Source organism: Oncorhynchus nerka, linkage group LG24 (genome assembly GCF_034236695.1).
Source record: "Oncorhynchus nerka isolate Pitt River linkage group LG24, Oner_Uvic_2.0, whole genome shotgun sequence".
Lineage (NCBI taxonomy): Eukaryota > Metazoa > Chordata > Actinopteri > Salmoniformes > Salmonidae > Oncorhynchus > Oncorhynchus nerka.
In genome coordinates, this window is record NC_088419.1 from 97047796 (window position 1) to 97067922 (window position 20127).

Consider the following 20127-nt stretch of genomic DNA (forward strand, 5'->3'; position numbering starts at 1 on the left):
AGTATTCAGGCCATGGAAGAACTGGGATATTTTCAGCTTCCAGGAAATAAGTACAGATCCTTGTGAAATGGGGCCATGCAATATACCAGCAACATACCACCCTGCATACCACTGCTGGTTTGCTTCTGAAGCTAAGCAGGGTCGGTCCTGGTCAGTCCCTGGATGGGAGACCAGATGCTGCTGGAAGTGGTGTTGGAGGGCCAGTAGGAGGCACACTTTTGGATGGGATGTTAAACGGGTGTCCTGACTCTCTGAAGGTCATTAAAGATCCCATGGCATTTATCGTAAGAGTAGGGGTGTTAACCCCGGTGTCCTGGCTAAATTCCCAATCTGGCCCTCAAACCATCACGGTCACCTAATAATCCCCAGTTTACAATTGGCTCATTCATCCCCCTCCTCTCCCCTGTAGCTATTCCCCAGGTCGTTGCTGCAAATGAGAATGTGTTTTCAGTCAACTTACTTGGTAAAATAACAAATAAATAAATAAATGATCATGCTGAAACATGAGGTGATGGAGGAGGATGAATGGCACGACAATGGACCTTAGGATCTCGTCACGGTATCTCTGTGCATTCAAATTGCCATTGATAAAATGCAATTGTGTTCATTGGCCGTAGCTTATGCCTGCCCATACCATAACCCTACCACCACCATGGGGCCCTCTGTCCATACCATAACCCTACCACCACCATGGGGCCCTCTGTCCATACCATAACCCTACCACCACCATGGGGCCCTCTGTCCATACCATAACCCCACCACCACCATGGGGCCCTCTGTCCATACCATAACCCCACCTCCACCATGGGGCTCTCTGCCAATACCATAACCCTACCACCACCATGGGGCCCTCTGCCCATACCATAACCCTACCTCCACCATGGGGCTCTCTGCCCATACCATAACCCTACCTCCACCATGGGGCCCTCTGCCCATACCATAACCCTACCTCCACCATGGGGCTCTCTGCCCATACCATAACCCTACCACCACCATGGGGCCCTCTGTTCATACCATAACCCCACCTCCACCATGGGGCCCTCTGTCCATACCATAACCCTACCTCCACCATGGGGCCCTCTGCTCATACCATAACCCTACCTCCACCGTGGGGCCCTCTGTCCATACCATAACCCCACCTCCACCGTGGGGCCCTCTGTTGACATCAGCAAACCGCAAATCGCCATACACGTAGTCTGTGTTTTTGAGGCCAGTTGGACATACTGTCAAATTCTGTAAAAGGATGTTGGATGCGGCTTACGGTATAGAAATTAACATTACATTCTCTGACAACATCTCTGGTGGACATTCCGGCAGTCAAAACTCAAAAACTTAAAACTTGAGACATCTGTGGCATTGTGTTGTGTGACCAAACGGCACAATTTAGAGTGGCCATTTATAGTCCCCAGCACAAGGTGCACCTGTGTAATACTCAGCTTCTTGATATGCCACACCTGTCAGGTGTAGTAGGGATTATCTTGGCAAAAGGAGAAATGCTCACTGACAGGGACATAAACACATTTGTGCACAGAATTTGAGAGAAATAAGTTTTTTTGTGCTTACGGAAAATGTCTTGGGATCTTTTATTTCAGATCATGAAACATGGGACCAACACTTTACATGTTGCGTTTATATTTTTGTTCCGTGTATAATTGAAGTATAACTATAAGAAATCTAATACATTATATTCAACTCGGGTTGCTCCAGGCATGCATTTGGAAGGTCCTGTGTTGCTCAGTTGTTGCTCAGTTGGTGGAGCATGACGCTTGCTGTCAAGCTTCATGGTTACAGCTGAGACATTCAATCCACTTCCTGGTTTGAGATCCCTGTTGCCGAAATAGTTTTGTTGTTGTTGTTGCTTAAAAACAATATAAATCATAGTTTAAATAATGCCCCTTGTGTGTGGATTCGGTACAGAAACGGTATGAACATCCGGATACCGCCCAACCCAGGATTCAACTTCTGAGTGGCTGTTAGTGGCGCAGCACTTCCTGTCAGGACGCTTCCATTCCTGTGGTCGATGCATCAACTTTAGTCAGACGCTGTGTCAGACAGGAAGTAAGGTTCAGGATGTTGCAAACCTCATCTTTGTCTCTGACCTCATCGTTAAGACAGCATCATACAGCACGACCAAATACAACACAGCGTCACGGAGTTAAGTGCTAGTTAAGTAACCTCCGGAATGGAAACACTGTCCCCTAATCTTGAAGATGAGAGGTGAAAACCAGGCCCAGAGTGAAGGCAGGGCAGTTAATTACGGCACCACTCCTCTGGAAGTGCCTGGCTCCTGCCCCGGAGCTCACTATATACCAAGAGACATTAACTAGGTGTGTATCATCTATCCACATACACCCTGGCCTCAACACAAATCCCTATGATGATGGAGAGAGAGTGTGTGTGTGTGTGTGTGTGTGTGTGTGTGTGTGTGTGTGTGTGTGTGTGTGTGTGTGTGTGTGTGTGTGTGTGTGTGTGTGTACCATAATCACAAGCCTGTCTTTAACCCTCTGTGCTCCAGGGAAAAACAGAAGGGTTACTCGGCAACTGATGGTTTTAAAGGCACTGCTAAGCCTGTTAACAGAAGGGTTACTAGGCAACAGATGTTTTTAAAGGCACTGCTAAGCCTGTTAACTGAAGGGTTACTAGGCAACAGATGTTTTTAAAGGCACTGCTAAGCCTGTTAACAGAAGGGTTACTCGGCAACTGATGTTTTTAAAGGCACTGCTAAGCCTGTTAACAGAAGGGTTACTAGGCAACAGATGTTTTTAAAGGCACTGCTAAGCCTGTTAACTGAAGGGTTACTAGGCAACAGATGTTTTTAAAGGCACTGCTAAGCCTGTTAACTGAAGGGTTACTAGGCAACAGATGTTTTTAAAGGCACTGCTAAGCCTGTTAACAGAAGGGTTACTAGGCAACAGATGTTTTTAAAGGCACTGCTAAGCCTGTTAACAGAAGGGTTACTAGGCAACAGATGTTAACTTGTACTATTGACATTTGTTTTGAAGGCTATAATCTATAATGTGTTGATTATATTTGGTTATAAGCTCACTGTTATTAATTCTATTCTAGTATATTGTATTATATTTTAACTTGTCTCCCTCCTGCAGTACTGACCTGTGTATTTCAACCTGTCTCTCTGTACTGCACCTAGCTAGACGTAACCACTCTGTCTCTCCAGTACTGACCTGTCCTCAGTCTCTGCAGTGCTGACCTGTCCTCAGTCTCTCTCCAGTACTGACCTGTCCTCTGTCTCTCTGCAGTACTGACCTGTCCTCTGTCTCTGCAGTACTGACCTGTCCTCTGTCTCTCTCCAGTACTGACCTGTCCTCTGTCTCTCTCCAGTACTGACCTGTCCTCTGTCTCTCCAGTACTGACCTGTCCTCTGTCTCTCTCCAGTACTGACCTGTCCTCTGTCTCTCTCCAGTACTGACCTGTCCTCTGTCTCTGCAGTACTGACCTGTGTATTTCCACCTGTCTCTCTGCAGTACTGACCTGTGTATTTCAACCTGTCTCTCTCCAGTACTGACCTGTCCTCAGTCTCTCTCCAGTACTGACCTGTCCTCAGTCTCTGCAGTGCTGACCTGTCCTCAGTCTCTCTCCAGTACTGACCTGTCCTCTGTCTCTCTGCAGTACTGACCTGTCCTCTGTCTCTGCAGTACTGACCTGTCCTCTGTCTCTCTCCAGTACTGACCTGTCCTCTGTCTCTCTCCAGTACTGACCTGTCCTCAGTCTCTCTCCAGTACTGACCTGTCCTCTGTCTCTCTCCAGTACTGACCTGTCCTCTGTCTCTCTCCAGTACTGACCTGTCCTCTGTCTCTGCAGTACTGACCTGTGTATTTCCACCTGTCTCTCTGCAGTACTGACCTGTGTATTTCAACCTGTCTCTCTCCAGTACTGACCTGTCCTCAGTCTCTCTGCAGTACTGACCTGTCCTCAGTCTCTCTGCAGTACTGACCTGTCCTCAGTCTCTCTGCAGTACTGACCTGTCCTCTGTCTCTCTGCAGTACTGACCTGTGTATTTCAACCTGTCTCTCTGCAGTACTGACCTGTCCTCTGTCTCTCTGCAGTACTGACCTGTCCTCTGTCTCTCTGCAGTACTGACCTGTCCTCAGTCTCTCTCCAGTACTGACCTGTCCTCTGTCTCTCTCCAGTACTGATCTGTCCTCTGTCTCTCTCCAGTACTGACCTGTCCTCAGTCTCTCCAGTACTGACCTGTCCTCAGTCTCTCCAGTACTGACCTGTCCTCAGTCTCTCCAGTACTGACCTGTCCTCAGTCTCTCCAGTACTGACCTGTCCTCAGTCTCTCCAGTACTGACCTGTCCTCTGTCTCTGCAGTACTGACCTGTCCTCTGTCTCTCTCCAGTACTGACCTGTCTCTGTCTCTCCAGTACTGACCTGTCCTCTGTCTCTCCAGTACTGACCTGTCCTCAGTCTCTCCAGTACTGACCTGTCCTCTGTCTCTCTCCAGTACTGACCTGTCCTCTGTCTCTCCAGTACTGACCTGTCCTCTGTCTCTCCAGTACTGACCTGTCCTCTGTCTCTCTGCAGTACTGACCTGTCCTCTGTCTCTCTCCAGTACTGACCTGTCCTCTGTCTCTCTCCAGTACTGACCTGTCCTCTGTCTCTCCAGTACTGACCTGTGTATTTCAACCTGTCTCTGCAGTACTGACCTGTCCTCTGTCTCTCCAGTACTGACCTGTCCTCTGTCTCTCTCCAGTACTGACCTGTCCTCTCCAGTACTGACCTGTCCTCTGTCTCTCCAGTACTGACCTGTCCTCTGTCTCTCTCCAGTACTGACCTGGCCTCTGTCTCTCCAGTACTGACCTGTCCTCTGTCTCTCCAGTACTGACCTGTCCTCTGTCTCTCCAGTACTGACCTGTCTTCTCCAGTACTGACCTGTCCTCTCCAGTACTGACCTGTCCTCTGTCTCTCCAGTACTGACCTGTCCTCTGTCTCTCCAGTACTGACCTGTCCTCTGTCTCTCTCCAGTACTGACCTGTCCACAGTCTCTCCAGTACTGACCTGTCCACAGTCTCTCCAGTACTGACCTGTCCTCTGTCTCTCTCCAGTACTGACCTGTCCTCTGTCTCTCTCCAGTACTGACCTGTCCTCTGTCTCTCTCCAGTACTGACCTGTCCTCTGTCTCTCTCCAGTACTGACCTGTCCTCTGTCTCTCTCCAGTACTGACCTGTCCTCTGTCTCTCTCCAGTACTGACCTGTCCTCTGTCTCTCTCCAGTACTGACCTGTCCTCTGTCTCTCTCCAGTACTGACCTGTCCTCTGTCTCTCCAGTACTGACCTGTCCTCTGTCTCTCCAGTACTGACCTGTCCTCAGTCTCTCCAGTACTGACCTGTCCTCTGTCTCTCTCCAGTACTGACCTGTCCTCTCCAGTACTGACCTGTCCTCAGTCTCTCTCCAGTACTGACCTGTCCTCAGTCTCTCTCCAGTACTGACTTGTCCTCAGTCTCTCCAGTACTGACCTGTCCTCAGTCTCTCCAGTACTGACCTGTCCTCAGTCTCTCTGCAGTACTGACCTGTCCTCAGTCTCTCTGCAGTACTGACCTGTCCTCAGTCTCTCTGCAGTACTGACCTGTCCTCTGTCTCTCTGCAGTACTGACCTGTCCTCTGTCTCTCTCCAGTACTGACCTGTCCTCAGTCTCTCCAGTACTGACCTGTCCTCAGTCTCTCCAGTACTGACCTGTCCTCAGTCTCTCCAGTACTGACCTGTCCTCAGTCTCTCCAGTACTGACCTGTCCTCAGTCTCTCTCCAGTACTGACCTGTCCTCTGTCTCTCCAGTACTGACCTGTCCTCTGTCTCTCCAGTACTGACCTGTCCTCTGTCTCTCTGCAGTACTGACCAGTCCTCTGTCTCTGCAGTACTGACCTGTCCTCTGTCTCTCTCCAGTACTGACCTGTCCTCTCCAGTACTGACCTGTCCTCTGTCTCTCCAGTACTGACCTGTCCTCTGTCTCTCTCCAGTACTGACCTGGCCTCTGTCTCTCCAGTACTGACCTGTCCTCTGTCTCTCCAGTACTGACCTGTCCTCTGTCTCTCCAGTACTGACCTGTCTTCTCCAGTACTGACCTGTCCTCTCCAGTACTGACCTGTCCTCTGTCTCTCCAGTACTGACCTGTCCTCTGTCTCTCCAGTACTGACCTGTCCTCTGTCTCTCTCCAGTACTGACCTGTCCTCTGTCTCTCCAGTACTGACCTGTCCACAGTCTCTCCAGTACTGACCTGTCCACAGTCTCTCCAGTACTGACCTGTCCTCTGTCTCTCTCCAGTACTGACCTGTCCTCAGTCTCTCTGCAGTACTGACCTGTCCTCAGTCTCTCTGCAGTACTGACCTGTCCTCTGTCTCTCCAGTACTGACCTGTCCTCTGTCTCTCTCCAGTACTGACCTGTCCTCTGTCTCTCTGCAGTACTGACCTGTCCTCTGTCTCTCTGCAGTACTGACCTGTCCTCAGTCTCTCTCCAGTACTGACCTGTCCTCTGTCTCTCTCCAGTACTGATCTGTCCTCTGTCTCTCTCCAGTACTGACCTGTCCTCAGTCTCTCCAGTACTGACCTGTCCTCAGTCTCTCCAGTACTGACCTGTCCTCAGTCTCTCCAGTACTGACCTGTCCTCAGTCTCTCCAGTACTGACCTGTCCTCAGTCTCTCCAGTACTGACCTGTCCTCAGTCTCTCTCCAGTACTGACCTGTCCTCTGTCTCTCTCCAGTACTGACCTGTCCTCTGTCTCTCCAGTACTGACCTGTCCTCTGTCTCTCTCCAGTACTGACCTGTCCTCAGTCTCTCCAGTACTGACCTGTCCTCTGTCTCTCTCCAGTACTGACCTGTCCTCTGTCTCTCCAGTACTGACCTGTCCTCTGTCTCTCTACAGTACTGACCTGTCCTCTGTCTCTCTGCAGTACTGACCTGTCCTCAGTCTCTCTCCAGTACTGACCTGTCCTCTGTCTCTCTCCAGTACTGACCTGTCCTCTGTCTCTCCAGTACTGACCTGTGTATTTCAACCTGTCTCTCTGCAGTACTGACCTGTCCTCTGTCTCTGCAGTACTGACCTGTCCTCTGTCTCTCTCCAGTACTGACCTGTCCTCTCCAGTACTGACCTGTCCTCTGTCTCTCCAGTACTGACCTGTCCTCTGTCTCTCTCCAGTACTGACCTGGCCTCTGTCTCTCCAGTACTGACCTGTCCTCTGTCTCTCCAGTACTGACCTGTCCTCTGTCTCTCCAGTACTGACCTGTCTTCTCCAGTACTGACCTGTCCTCTCCAGTACTGACCTGTCCTCTGTCTCTCCAGTACTGACCTGTCCTCTGTCTCTCCAGTACTGACCTGTCCTCTGTCTCTCTCCAGTACTGACCTGTCCTCTGTCTCTCCAGTACTGACCTGTCCACAGTCTCTCCAGTACTGACCTGTCCACAGTCTCTCCAGTACTGACCTGTCCTCTGTCTCTCTCCAGTACTGACCTGTCCTCTGTCTCTCTCCAGTACTGACCTGTCCTCTGTCTCTCTCCAGTACTGACCTGTCCTCTGTCTCTCTCCAGTACTGACCTGTCCTCTGTCTCTCTCCAGTACTGACCTGTCCTCTGTCTCTCTCCAGTACTGACCTGTCCTCTGTCTCTCTCCAGTACTGACCTGTCCTCTGTCTCTCTCCAGTACTGACCTGTCCTCTGTCTCTCCAGTACTGACCTGTCCTCTGTCTCTCCAGTACTGACCTGTCCTCAGTCTCTCCAGTACTGACCTGTCCTCTGTCTCTCTCCAGTACTGACCTGTCCTCTCCAGTACTGACCTGTCCTCAGTCTCTCTCCAGTACTGACCTGTCTCAGTCTCTCTCCAGTACTGACCTGTCCTCAGTCTCTCCAGTACTGACCTGTCTCTCCAGTACTGACCTGTCCTCAGTCTCTCCAGTACTGACCTGTCCTCAGTCTCTCTGCAGTACTGACCTGTCCTCAGTCTCTCTGCAGTACTGACCTGTCCTCTGTCTCTCTGCAGTACTGACCTGTCCTCTGTCTCTCCAGTACTGACCTGTCCTCTGTCTCTCTCCAGTGACCTGTCCTCAGTCCTCTCAGTCTCTCCAGTACTGACCTGTCCTCTGTCTCTCCAGTACTGACCTGTCCTCAGTCTCTCCAGTACTGACCTGTCCTCAGTCTCTCCAGTACTGACCTGTCCTCTGTCTCTCCAGTACTGACCTGTCCTCTGTCTCTCCAGTACTGACCTGTCCTCTGTCTCTCCAGTACTGACCTGTCCTCTGTCTCTCTCCAGTACTGACCTGTCCTCTGTCTCTCTCCAGTACTGACCTGTCCTCTGTCTCTCCAGTACTGACCTGTCCTCAGTCTCTCCAGTACTGACCTGTCCTCAGTCTCTCTGCAGTACTGACCTGTCCTCAGTCTCTCTGTAGTACTGACCTGTCCTCAGTCTCTCTGCAGTACTGACCTGTCCTCAGTCTCTCTGCAGTACTGACCTGTCCTCAGTCTCTCTCCAGTACTGACCTGTCCTCTCCAGTACTGACCTGTCCTCTCTCTCTCTCCAGTACTGACCTGTCCTCTGTCTCTCTCCAGTACTGACCTGTCCTCAGTCTCTCCAGTACTGACCTGTCCTCAGTCTCCCCAGTACTGACCTGTCCTCAGTCTCTCCAGTGCTGACCTGTCCTCAGTCTCTCCAGTACTGACCTGTCCTCAGTCTCTCCAGTACTGACCTGTCCTCAGTCTCTCCAGTACTGACCTGTCCTCAGTCTCTCCAGTACTGACCTCAGTCTCTCCAGTACTGACCTGTCTCAGTCTCTCCAGACTGACCTGTCCTCAGTCTCTCCAGTACTGACCTGTCCTCAGTCTCTCCAGTACTGACCTGTCCTCTGTCTCTCCAGTACTGACCTGTCCTCAGTCTCTCCAGTACTGACCTGTCCTCAGTCTCTCCAGTACTGACCTGTCCTCAGTCTCTCCAGTACTGACCTGTCCTCAGTCTCTCCAGTACTGACCTGTCCTCAGTCTCTCCAGTACTGACCTGTCCTCAGTCTCTCCAGTACTGACCTGTCCTCAGTCTCTCCAGTACTGACCTGTCCTCTGTCTCTCCAGTACTGACCTTTCCTCTGTCTCTCCAGTACTGACCTGTCCTCAGTCTCTCCAGTACTGACCTGTCCTCAGTCTCTCCAGTACTGACCTGTCCTCTGTCTCTCCAGTACTGACCTGTCCTCAGTCTCTCCAGTACTGACCTGTCCTCAGTCTCTCCAGTACTGACCTGTCCTCTGTCTCTCCAGTACTGACCTGTCCTCAGTCTCTCCAGTACTGACCTGTCCTCTGTCTCTCCAGTACTGACCTGTCCTCAGTCTCTCCAGTACTGACCTGTCCTCAGTCTCTCCAGTACTGACCTGTCCTCTGTCTCTCCAGTACTGACCTGTCCTCAGTCTCTCCAGTACTGACCTGTCCTCAGTCTCTCCAGTACTGACCTGTCCTCTGTCTCTCCAGTACTGACCTGTCCTCTGTCTCTCCAGTACTGACCTGTCCTCAGTCTCTCCAGTACTGACCTGTCCTCAGTCTCTCCAGTACTGACCTGTCCTCAGTCTCTCCAGTACTGACCTGTCCTCTGTCTCTCCAGTACTCTACAGAACTGAAGAAGCTGTACTGTCAGATCGCCAAGACGTGTCCCATCCAGATCAAGGTGCTGACCAACCCCCCGCAGGGCGCCGTCATCAGAGCCATGCCCGTTTACAAGAAGGCAGAGCACGTCACCGAGGTGGTCAAACGATGCCCCAACCACGAGCTCAGCCGCGAGTTCAACGACGGTTAGTTAGTTAGTTAGTTAGTTATGTGTCTCTCTCCTAAATGAACAATAAAAGTGGCACACTGTTGTTGACTTCAGTGATGGTTAGTGAGTTGATGTATGTCCCCCTCTCCTAAAGCACTACAGAAAAACTATTTCTCTTATATCAATATAAACAGGGAACAGAAATATAAGCGTTTCTTAGCCCTCCCAGATGCTTCCTGCACCATGACCTTATTAACTCTTCTTTACCATGTCATTATTAACTAGTCTTTACCATGACATTATTAACTAGTCTTTACCATGACCTTATTAACTAGTCTTTACCATGTCGTTATTAACTAGTCGTTATTAACTAGTCTTTACCATGACGTTATTAACTAGTAGTTATTAACTAGTCTTTACCATGTCGTTATTAACTAGTCGTTATTAACTAGTCTTTACCATGACGTTATTAACTAGTCGTTATTAACTAGTCTTTACCATGTCGTTATTAACTAGTCGTTATTAACTAGTCTTTACCATGACCTTATTAACTAGCCTTTACCATGACCGTATTAACTAGCCTTTACCATGACCTTATTAACTAGTCTTTACCATGACCTTATTAACTAGTCTTTACCATGTCATTATTAACTAGCCTTTACCATGTCATTATTAACTAGTCTTTACCATGTCGTTATTAACTAGTCTTTACCATGACCGTATTAACTAGCCTTTACCATGACCTTATTAACTAGCCTTTACCATGACCTTATTAACTAGTCGTTATTAACTAGTCTTTACCATGACCTTATTAACTAGTCTTTACCATGACCTTATTAACTAGTCGTTATTAACTAGCCTTTACCATGTCATTATTAACTAGTCTTTACCATGACCTTATTAACTAGTCTTTACCAATGTCATTATTAACTAGTCTTTACCAATGTCATTATTAACTAGTCTTTACCATGTCCTTATTAACTAGTCTTTACCATGACCTTATTAACTAGTCTTTACCATGACCTTATTAACTAGTCTTTACCATGACCTTATTAACTAGCCTTTACCATGACCTTATTAACTAGTCTTTACCATGACATTATTAACTAGCCTTTACCATGACCTTATTAACTAGTCGTTATTAACTAGTCTTTACCATGACCTTATTAACTAGTCTTTACCATGACCTTATTAACTAGTCTTTACCATGACCTTATTAACTAGTCTTTACCATGACCTTATTAACTAGTCTTTACCATGACCTTATTAACTAGCCTTTACCATGTCATTATTAACTAGTCTTTACCATGTCATTATTAACTAGTCTTTACAATGTCATTATTAACTAGTCTTTACCATGTCATTATTAACTAGCCTTTACCATGACATTATTAACTAATCTTTACCATGACATTATTAACTAGTCGTTATTAACTAGTCTTTACCATGACCTTATTAACTAGCCTTTACCATGACCTTATTAACTAGTCTTTATCATGACATTATTAACTAATCTTTACCATGACCTTATTAACTAGTCGTTATTAACTAGTCTTTACCATGTCGTTATTAACTAGTCTTTACCATGTCATTATTAACTAGTCTTTACCATGACCTTATTAACTAGTCTTTACCATGACCTTATTAACTAGTCTTTACCATGACCTTATTAACTAGCCTTTACCATGTCATTATTAACTAGTCTTTACCATGACCTTATTAACTAGTCTTTACCATGTCGTTATTAACTAGTCTTTACCATGACCGTATTAACTAGCCTTTACCATGACCTTATTAACTAGTCTTTACCATGTCATTATTAACTAGTCTTTACCATGACCTTATTAACTAGTCTTTACCATGACCTTATTAACTATTCTTTACCATGTCATTATTAACTAGCCTTTACCATGACCTTATTAACTAGCCTTTACCATGTCGTTATTAACTAGTCTTTACCATGACGTTATTAACTAGTCGTTATTAACTAGTCTTTACCATGTCGTGATTAACTAGTCGTTATTAACTAGTCTTTACCATGTCGTTATTAACTAGTCGTTATTAACTAGTCTTTACCATGACATTATTAACTAGTCTTTACCATGACCTTATTAACTAGTCTTTACCAATGTCATTATTAACTAGTCTTTACCAATGTCATTATTAACTAGTCTTTACCATGTCCTTATTAACTAGTCTTTACCATGACCTTATTAACTAGTCTTTACCATGACCTTATTAACTAGTCTTTACCATGACCTTATTAACTAGCCTTTACCATGACCTTATTAACTAGTCTTTACCATGACATTATTAACTAGCCTTTACCATGACCTTATTAACTAGTCGTTATTAACTAGTCTTTACCATGACCTTATTAACTAGTCTTTACCATGACCTTATTAACTAGTCTTTACCATGACCTTATTAACTAGTCTTTACCATGACCTTATTAACTAGTCTTTACCATGACCTTATTAACTAGCCTTTACCATGTCATTATTAACTAGTCTTTACCATGTCATTATTAACTAGTCTTTACAATGTCATTATTAACTAGTCTTTACCATGTCATTATTAACTAGCCTTTACCATGACATTATTAACTAATCTTTACCATGACATTATTAACTAGTCGTTATTAACTAGTCTTTACCATGACCTTATTAACTAGCCTTTACCATGACCTTATTAACTAGTCTTTATCATGACATTATTAACTAATCTTTACCATGACCTTATTAACTAGTCGTTATTAACTAGTCTTTACCATGTCGTTATTAACTAGTCTTTACCATGTCATTATTAACTAGTCTTTACCATGACCTTATTAACTAGTCTTTACCATGACCTTATTAACTAGTCTTTACCATGACCTTATTAACTAGCCTTTACCATGTCATTATTAACTAGTCTTTACCATGACCTTATTAACTAGTCTTTACCATGTCGTTATTAACTAGTCTTTACCATGACCGTATTAACTAGCCTTTACCATGACCTTATTAACTAGTCTTTACCATGTCATTATTAACTAGTCTTTACCATGACCTTATTAACTAGTCTTTACCATGACCTTATTAACTATTCTTTACCATGTCATTATTAACTAGCCTTTACCATGACCTTATTAACTAGCCTTTACCATGTCGTTATTAACTAGTCTTTACCATGACGCGTTATTAACTAGTCGTTATTAACTAGTCTTTACCATGTAACTGTGATTAACTAGTCCTTATTAACTAGTCTTTACCATGTGATTTATTAACTAGTCGTTATTAACTAGTCTTTACCATGACATTATTAACTAGTCTTTACCATGACCTTATTAACTAGTCTTTACCATATTAACATTTATTAACTAGTCTTTACCATGACGTTATTAACTAGTCGTTATTAACTAGTCTTTACCATGTCGTTATTAACTAGTCGTTATTAACTAGTCTTTACCATGTTATTAACTATTATTAACTAGTCTTTACCATGTCGTTATTAACTAGTCGACCTTATTAACTAGTCTTTACCATGACCTTATTAACTAGCCTTTACCATGACCGTATTAACTAGCCTTTACCATGACCTTATTAACTAGTCTTTACCATGACCTTATTAACTAGTCCTTACCATGTCATTATTAACTAGCCTTTACCATGTCATTATTAACTAGTCTTTACCATGTCGTTATTAACTAGTCTTTACCATGACCGTATTAACTAGCCTTTACCATGACCTTATTAACTAGCCTTTACCATGACCTTATTAACTAGTCGTTATTAACTAGTCTTTACCATGACCTTATTAACTAGTCTTTACCATGACCTTATTAACTAGTCTTTACCATGACCTTATTAACTAGTCTTTACCATGACCTTATTAACTAGTCTTTACCATGACCTTATTAACTAGTCTTTACCATGACCTTATTAACTAGCCTTTACCATGTCATTATTAACTAGTCTTTACCATGTCATTATTAACTAGTCTTTACAATGTCATTATTAACTAGTCTTTACCATGTCATTATTAACTAGCCTTTACCATGACATTATTAACTAATCTTTACCATGACATTATTAACTAGTCGTTATTAACTAGTCTTTACCATGACCTTATTAACTAGCCTTTACCATGACCTTATTAACTAGTCTTTACCATGACATTATTAACTAATCTTTACCATGACCTTATTAACTAGTCGTTATTAACTAGTCTTTACCATGTCGTTATTAACTAGTCTTTACCATGTCATTATTAACTGGTCTTTACCATGACCTTATTAACTAGTCTTTACCATGACCTTATTAACTAGTCTTTACCATGACCTTATTAACTAGTCTTTACCATGACCTTATTAACTAGTCTTTACCATGACCTTATTAACTAGTCTTTACCATGTCGTTATTAACTAGTCTTTACCATGACCGTATTAACTAGCCTTTACCATGACCTTATTAACTAGTCTTTACCATGTCATTATTAACTAGTCTTTACCATGACCTTATTAACTAGTCTTTACCATGACCTTATTAACTAGTCTTTACCATGTCATTATTAACTAGCCTTTACCAGGACCTTATTAACTAGCCTTTACCATGTCATTATTAACTAGTCTTTACCATGACCTTATTAACTAGTCTTTACCATGTCGTTATTAACTAGTCTTTACCATGACGTTATTAACTAGTCGTTATTAACTAGTCTTTACATGTCGTGATTAACTGTCATTTATTAACTAGTCTTTACCATGTTATTAACCTTATTAACTAGTCTTTACCATGTCATTATTAACTAGTCTTTACCATGTCATTATTAACTAGCCTTTACCATGTCGTTATTAACTAGTCTTTACCATGTCGTTATTAACTAGTCGTTATTAACTAGTCTTTACCATGTCATTATTAACTAGCCTTTACCATGTCATTATTAACTAGTCTTTACCATGTCATTATTAACTAGTCTTTACAATGTCATTATTAACTAGTCTTTACCATGTCATTATTAACTAGCCTTTACCATGTCGTTATTAACTAGTCTTTACCATGTCCTTATTAACTAGTCTTTACCATGACCGTATTAACTAGCCTTTACCATGTCGTTATTAACTAGTCTTTACCATGACATTATTAACTAGCCTTTACCATGTCGTTATTAACTAGTCTTTACCATGTCATTATTAACTAGTCGTTATTAACTAGTCTTTACCATGATCTTATTAACTAGTCTTTACCATGTCATTATTAACTAGTCTTTACCAATGTCATTATTAACTAGTCTTTTACCTTATTAACTAGTCTTTACCATGACCTTATTAACTAGTCCTTATTAACTAGCCTTTACCATGACCTTATTAAGTAGTCTTTACCATGTTGTTATTAACTAGTCTTTACCATGACCTTATTAACTAGCCTTTACCATGACCTTGTTAACTAGCCTTTACCATGTCATTATTAACTAGTCTTTACCATGACCTTATTAACTAGTCTTTACCATGTCATTATTAACTAGTCTTTACCATGACCTTATTAACTAGTCTTTACCATGTCATTATTAACTAGTCTTTACCATGACCTTATTAACTAGTCTTTACCATGACATTATTAACTAGCCTTTACCATGTCGTTATTAACTAGTCTTTACCATGTCATTATTAACTAGTCGTTATTAACTAGTCTTTACCATGACCTTATTAACTAGTCTTTACCATGTCATTATTAACTAGTCTTTACCATGACCTTATTAACTAGTCTTTACCATGTCCTTATTAACTAGTCTTTACCATGTCATTATTAACTGGTCTTTACCATGACCTTATTAACTAGTCTTTACCATGACCTTATTAACTAGTCTTTACCATGACCTTATTAACTAGTCTTTACCATGACCTTATTAACTAGTCTTTACCATGTCGTTATTAACTAGTCTTTACCATGACCGTATTAACTAGCCTTTACCATGACCTTATTAACTAGTCTTTACCATGTCATTATTAACTAGTCTTTACCATGACCTTATTAACTAGTCTTTACCATGACCTTATTAACTAGTCTTTACCATGTCATTATTAACTAGCCTTTACCAGGACCTTATTAACTAGCCTTTACCATGTCATTATTAACTAGTCTTTACCATGACCTTATTAACTAGTCTTTACCATGTCGTTATTAACTAGTCTTTACCATGACGTTATTAACTAGTCGTTATTAACTAGTCTTTACCATGTCGTGATTAACTAGTCGTTATTAACTAGTCTTTACCATGTCATTATTAACTAGTCTTTACCATGTCATTATTAACTAGCCTTTACCATGTCGTTATTAACTAGTCTTTACCATGTCGTTATTAACTAGTCGTTATTAACTAGTCTTTACCATGTCATTATTAACTAGCCTTTACCATGTCATTATTAACTAGTCTTTACCATGTCATTATTAACTAGTCTTTACCATGTCATTATTAACTAGTCTTTACCATGTCATTATTAACTAGTCTTTACCATGTCCTTATTAACTAGTCTTTTACCTTATTAACTGCCTTTACCCTTATTAACTAGTCTTTACCATGACATTATTAACTAGTCTTTACCATGTCGTTATTAACTAGTCTTTACCATGACTATTATTAACTAGTCTTTACCATGTCCTTATTAACTAGTCTTTACCATGTCATTATTAACTAGTCTTTACCATGTCATTATTAACTAGTCTTTACCATGACCTTATTAACTAGTCTTTACCATGACCTTATTAACTAGTCTTTACCTTATTAATGTCATTATTAACTAGTCTTTACCATGTCCTTATTAACTAGTCTTTACCATGTTGTTATTAACTAGTCTTTATGACCTTATTAACTAGCCTTTACCATGTTGTTATTTATTAACTATGTCGTTATTAACTAGTCTTTACCATGACCTTATTAACTAGTCTTTACCATGTTGTTATTAACTAGTCTTTACCATGACCTTATTAACTAGTCTTTACCATGACATTATTAACTAGTCTTTACCATGACATTATTAACTAGTCTTTACCATGACCTTATTAACTAGTCTTTACCATGTCATTATTAACTAGTCTTTACCATGTCATTATTAACTTGTTATTAACTAGTCTTTACCATGTCATTATTAACTAGTCTTTACCATGTCATTATTAACTAGTCTTTACCATGACCTTATTAACTAGTCTTTACCATGTCCTTATTAACTAGTCTTTACCATGACCTTATTAACTAGTCTTTACCATGACCTTATTAACTAGTCTTTACGATGACCTTATTAACTAGCCTTTACCATGACCTTATTAACTAGTCTTTACCATGTCATTATTAACTAGTCTTTACCATGACATTATTAACTAGCCTTTACCATGACCTTATTAACTAGTCGTTATTAACTAGTCTTTACCATGACCTTATTAACTAGTCTTTACCATGTCGTTATTAACTAGTCTTTACCATGTCCTTATTAACTAGTCTTTACCATGACCTTATTAACTAGTCTTTACCATGACCTTATTAACTAGTCTTTACCATGACCTTATTAACTAGTCATTATTAACTAGTCTTTACCATGTTGTTATTAACTAGTCTTTACCATGTTGTTATTAACTAGTCTTTACCATGTTGTTATTAACTCGTCTTTACCATGTTGTTATTAACTAGTCTTTACCATGACCTTATTAACTAGTCTTTACCATGTCATTATTAACTAGTCTTTACCATGACCTTATTAACTAGCCTTTACCATGACCTTATTAACTAGCCTTTACCATGTCATTATTAACTAGTCTTTACCATGTTGTTATTAACTAGTCTTTACCATGTTGTTATTAACTAGTCTTTACCATGTTGTTATTAACTAGTCTTTACCATGACCTTATTAACTAGTCTTTACCATGTCATTATTAACTAGTCTTTACCATGTCATTATTAACTAGTCTTTACCATGTCGTTATTAACTAGTCTTTACCATGACGTTATTAACTAGTCGTTATTAACTAGTCTTTACCATGTCGTGATTAACTAGTCGTTATTAACTAGTCTTTACCATGTCGTTATTAACTAGTCGTTATTAACTAGTCTTTACCATGTCATTATTAACTAGTCTTTACCATGACCTTATTAACTAGCCTTTACCATGACCGTATTAACTAGCCTTTACCATGACCTTATTAACTAGTCTTTACCATGTCATTATTAACTAGCCTTTACCATGTCGTTATTAACTAGTCTTTACCATGTCGTTATTAACTAGTCGTTATTAACTAGTCTTTACCATGTCATTATTAACTAGCCTTTACCATGTCATTATTAACTAGTCTTTACAATGTCATTATTAACTAGTCTTTACCATGTCATTATTAACTAGCCTTTACCATGTCGTTATTAACTAGTCTTTACCATGTCGTTATTAACTAGTCTTTACCATGACCGTATTAACTAGCCTTTACCATGTCGTTATTAACTAGTCTTTACCATGTCGTTATTAACTAGTCTTTACCATGACCTTATTAACTAGCCTTTACCATGTCATTATTAACTAGTCTTTACCATGTCGTTATTAACTAGTCTTTACCATGTCGTTATTAACTAGTCTTTACCATGTCGTTATTAACTAGTCTTTACCATGTCGTTATTAACTAGTCTTTACCATGACCTTATTAACTAGCCTTTACCATGACCTTATTAACTAGCCTTTACCATGACCTTGTTAACTAGCCTTTACCATGTCATTATTAACTAGTCTTTACCATGACCTTATTAACTAGTCTTTACCATGACCTTATTAACTAGTCTTTACCATGTCATTATTAACTAGTCTTTACCATGACCTTATTAACTAGTCTTTACCATGTCATTATTAACTAGTCTTTACCATGACCTTATTAACTAGCCTTTACCATGACCTTATTAACTAGTCTTTACCATGTCATTATTAACTAGTCTTTACCATGTCGTTATTAACTAGTCTTTACCATGACCTTATTAACTAGCCTTTACCATGTCATTATTAACTAGTCTTTACCATGTCGTTATTAACTAGTCTTTACCATGTCGTTATTAACTAGTCTTTACCATGACCTTATTAACTAGTCGTTATTAACTAGTCTTTACCATGACCTTATTAACTAGTCTTTACCATGTCGTTATTAACTAGTCATTATTAACTAGTCTTTACCATGTTGTTATTAACTAGTCTTTACCATGTTGTTATTAACTAGTCTTTACCATGTTGTTATTAACTAGTCTTTACCATGACCTTATTAACTAGCCTTTACCATGACCTTATTAACTAGCCTTTACCATGTCATTATTAACTAGTCTTTACCATGTTGTTATTAACTAGTCTTTACCATGTTGTTATTAACTAGTCTTTACCATGTTGTTATTAACTAGTCTTTACCATGACCTTATTAACTAGTCTTTACCATGACCTTATTAACTAGTCTTTACCATGTCATTATTAACTAGTCTTTACCATGTCATTATTAACTAGTCTTTACCATGACCTTATTAACTAGTCTTTACCATGACCTTATTAACTAGTCATTATTAACTAGTCTTTACCATGTCGTGATTAACTAGTCGTTATTAACTAGTCTTTATTAACGTTATTAATGTCATTATTAACTAGTCTTTACCATGACCTTATTAACTAGTCTTTACCATGTCGTTATTAACTAGCCTTTACCATGTCATTATTAACTAGTCTTTACCATGTCATTATTAACTAGTCTTTACAATGTCATTATTAACTAGTCTTTACCATGTTGTTATTAACTAGTCTTTACCATGTCATTATTAACTAGTCTTTACCATGTCCTTATTAACTAGTCTTTACCATGACCGTATTAACTAGCCTTTACCATGTCGTTATTAACTAGTCTTTACCATGACATTATTAACTAGCCTTTACCATGTCGTTATTAACTAGTCTTTACCATGTCATTATTAACTAGTCGTTATTAACTAGTCTTTACCATGACCTTATTAACTAGTCTTTACCATGTCATTATTAACTAGTCTTTACCAATGTCATTATTAACTAGTCTTTACCATGTCCTTATTAACTAGTCTTTACCATGACCTTATTAACTAGCCTTTACCATGACCTTATTAACTAGTCGTTATTAACTAGTCTTTACCATGACCTTATTAAGTAGTCTTTACCATGTTGTTATTAACTAGTCTTTACCATGACCTTATTAACTAGCCTTTACCATGACCTTGTTAACTAGCCTTTACCATGTCATTATTAACTAGTCTTTACCATGACCTTATTAACTAGTCTTTACCATGTCATTATTAACTAGTCTTTACCATGACCTTATTAACTAGTCTTTACCATGTCATTATTAACTAGTCTTTACCATGACCTTATTAACTAGTCT

At 40.9% G+C, this 20127-nt stretch overlaps 1 protein-coding gene across 6 annotated transcripts in view; it reads left to right on the plus strand.

Annotated features, from left to right (window-relative positions):
• The window catches only part of LOC115127418 (tumor protein 63-like), a 214352-nt gene that overhangs the window by 150774 nt on the left and 43451 nt on the right, over positions 1-20127 (plus strand). For all 6 annotated transcript variants that reach the window (XM_065009365.1, XM_065009361.1, XM_065009360.1 and 3 more), the window contains one exon: positions 9587-9773. In XM_065009365.1, the coding sequence (XP_064865437.1) occupies positions 9587-9773 (187 nt within the window). The remainder of the gene's footprint in view (positions 1-9586; positions 9774-20127) is intronic.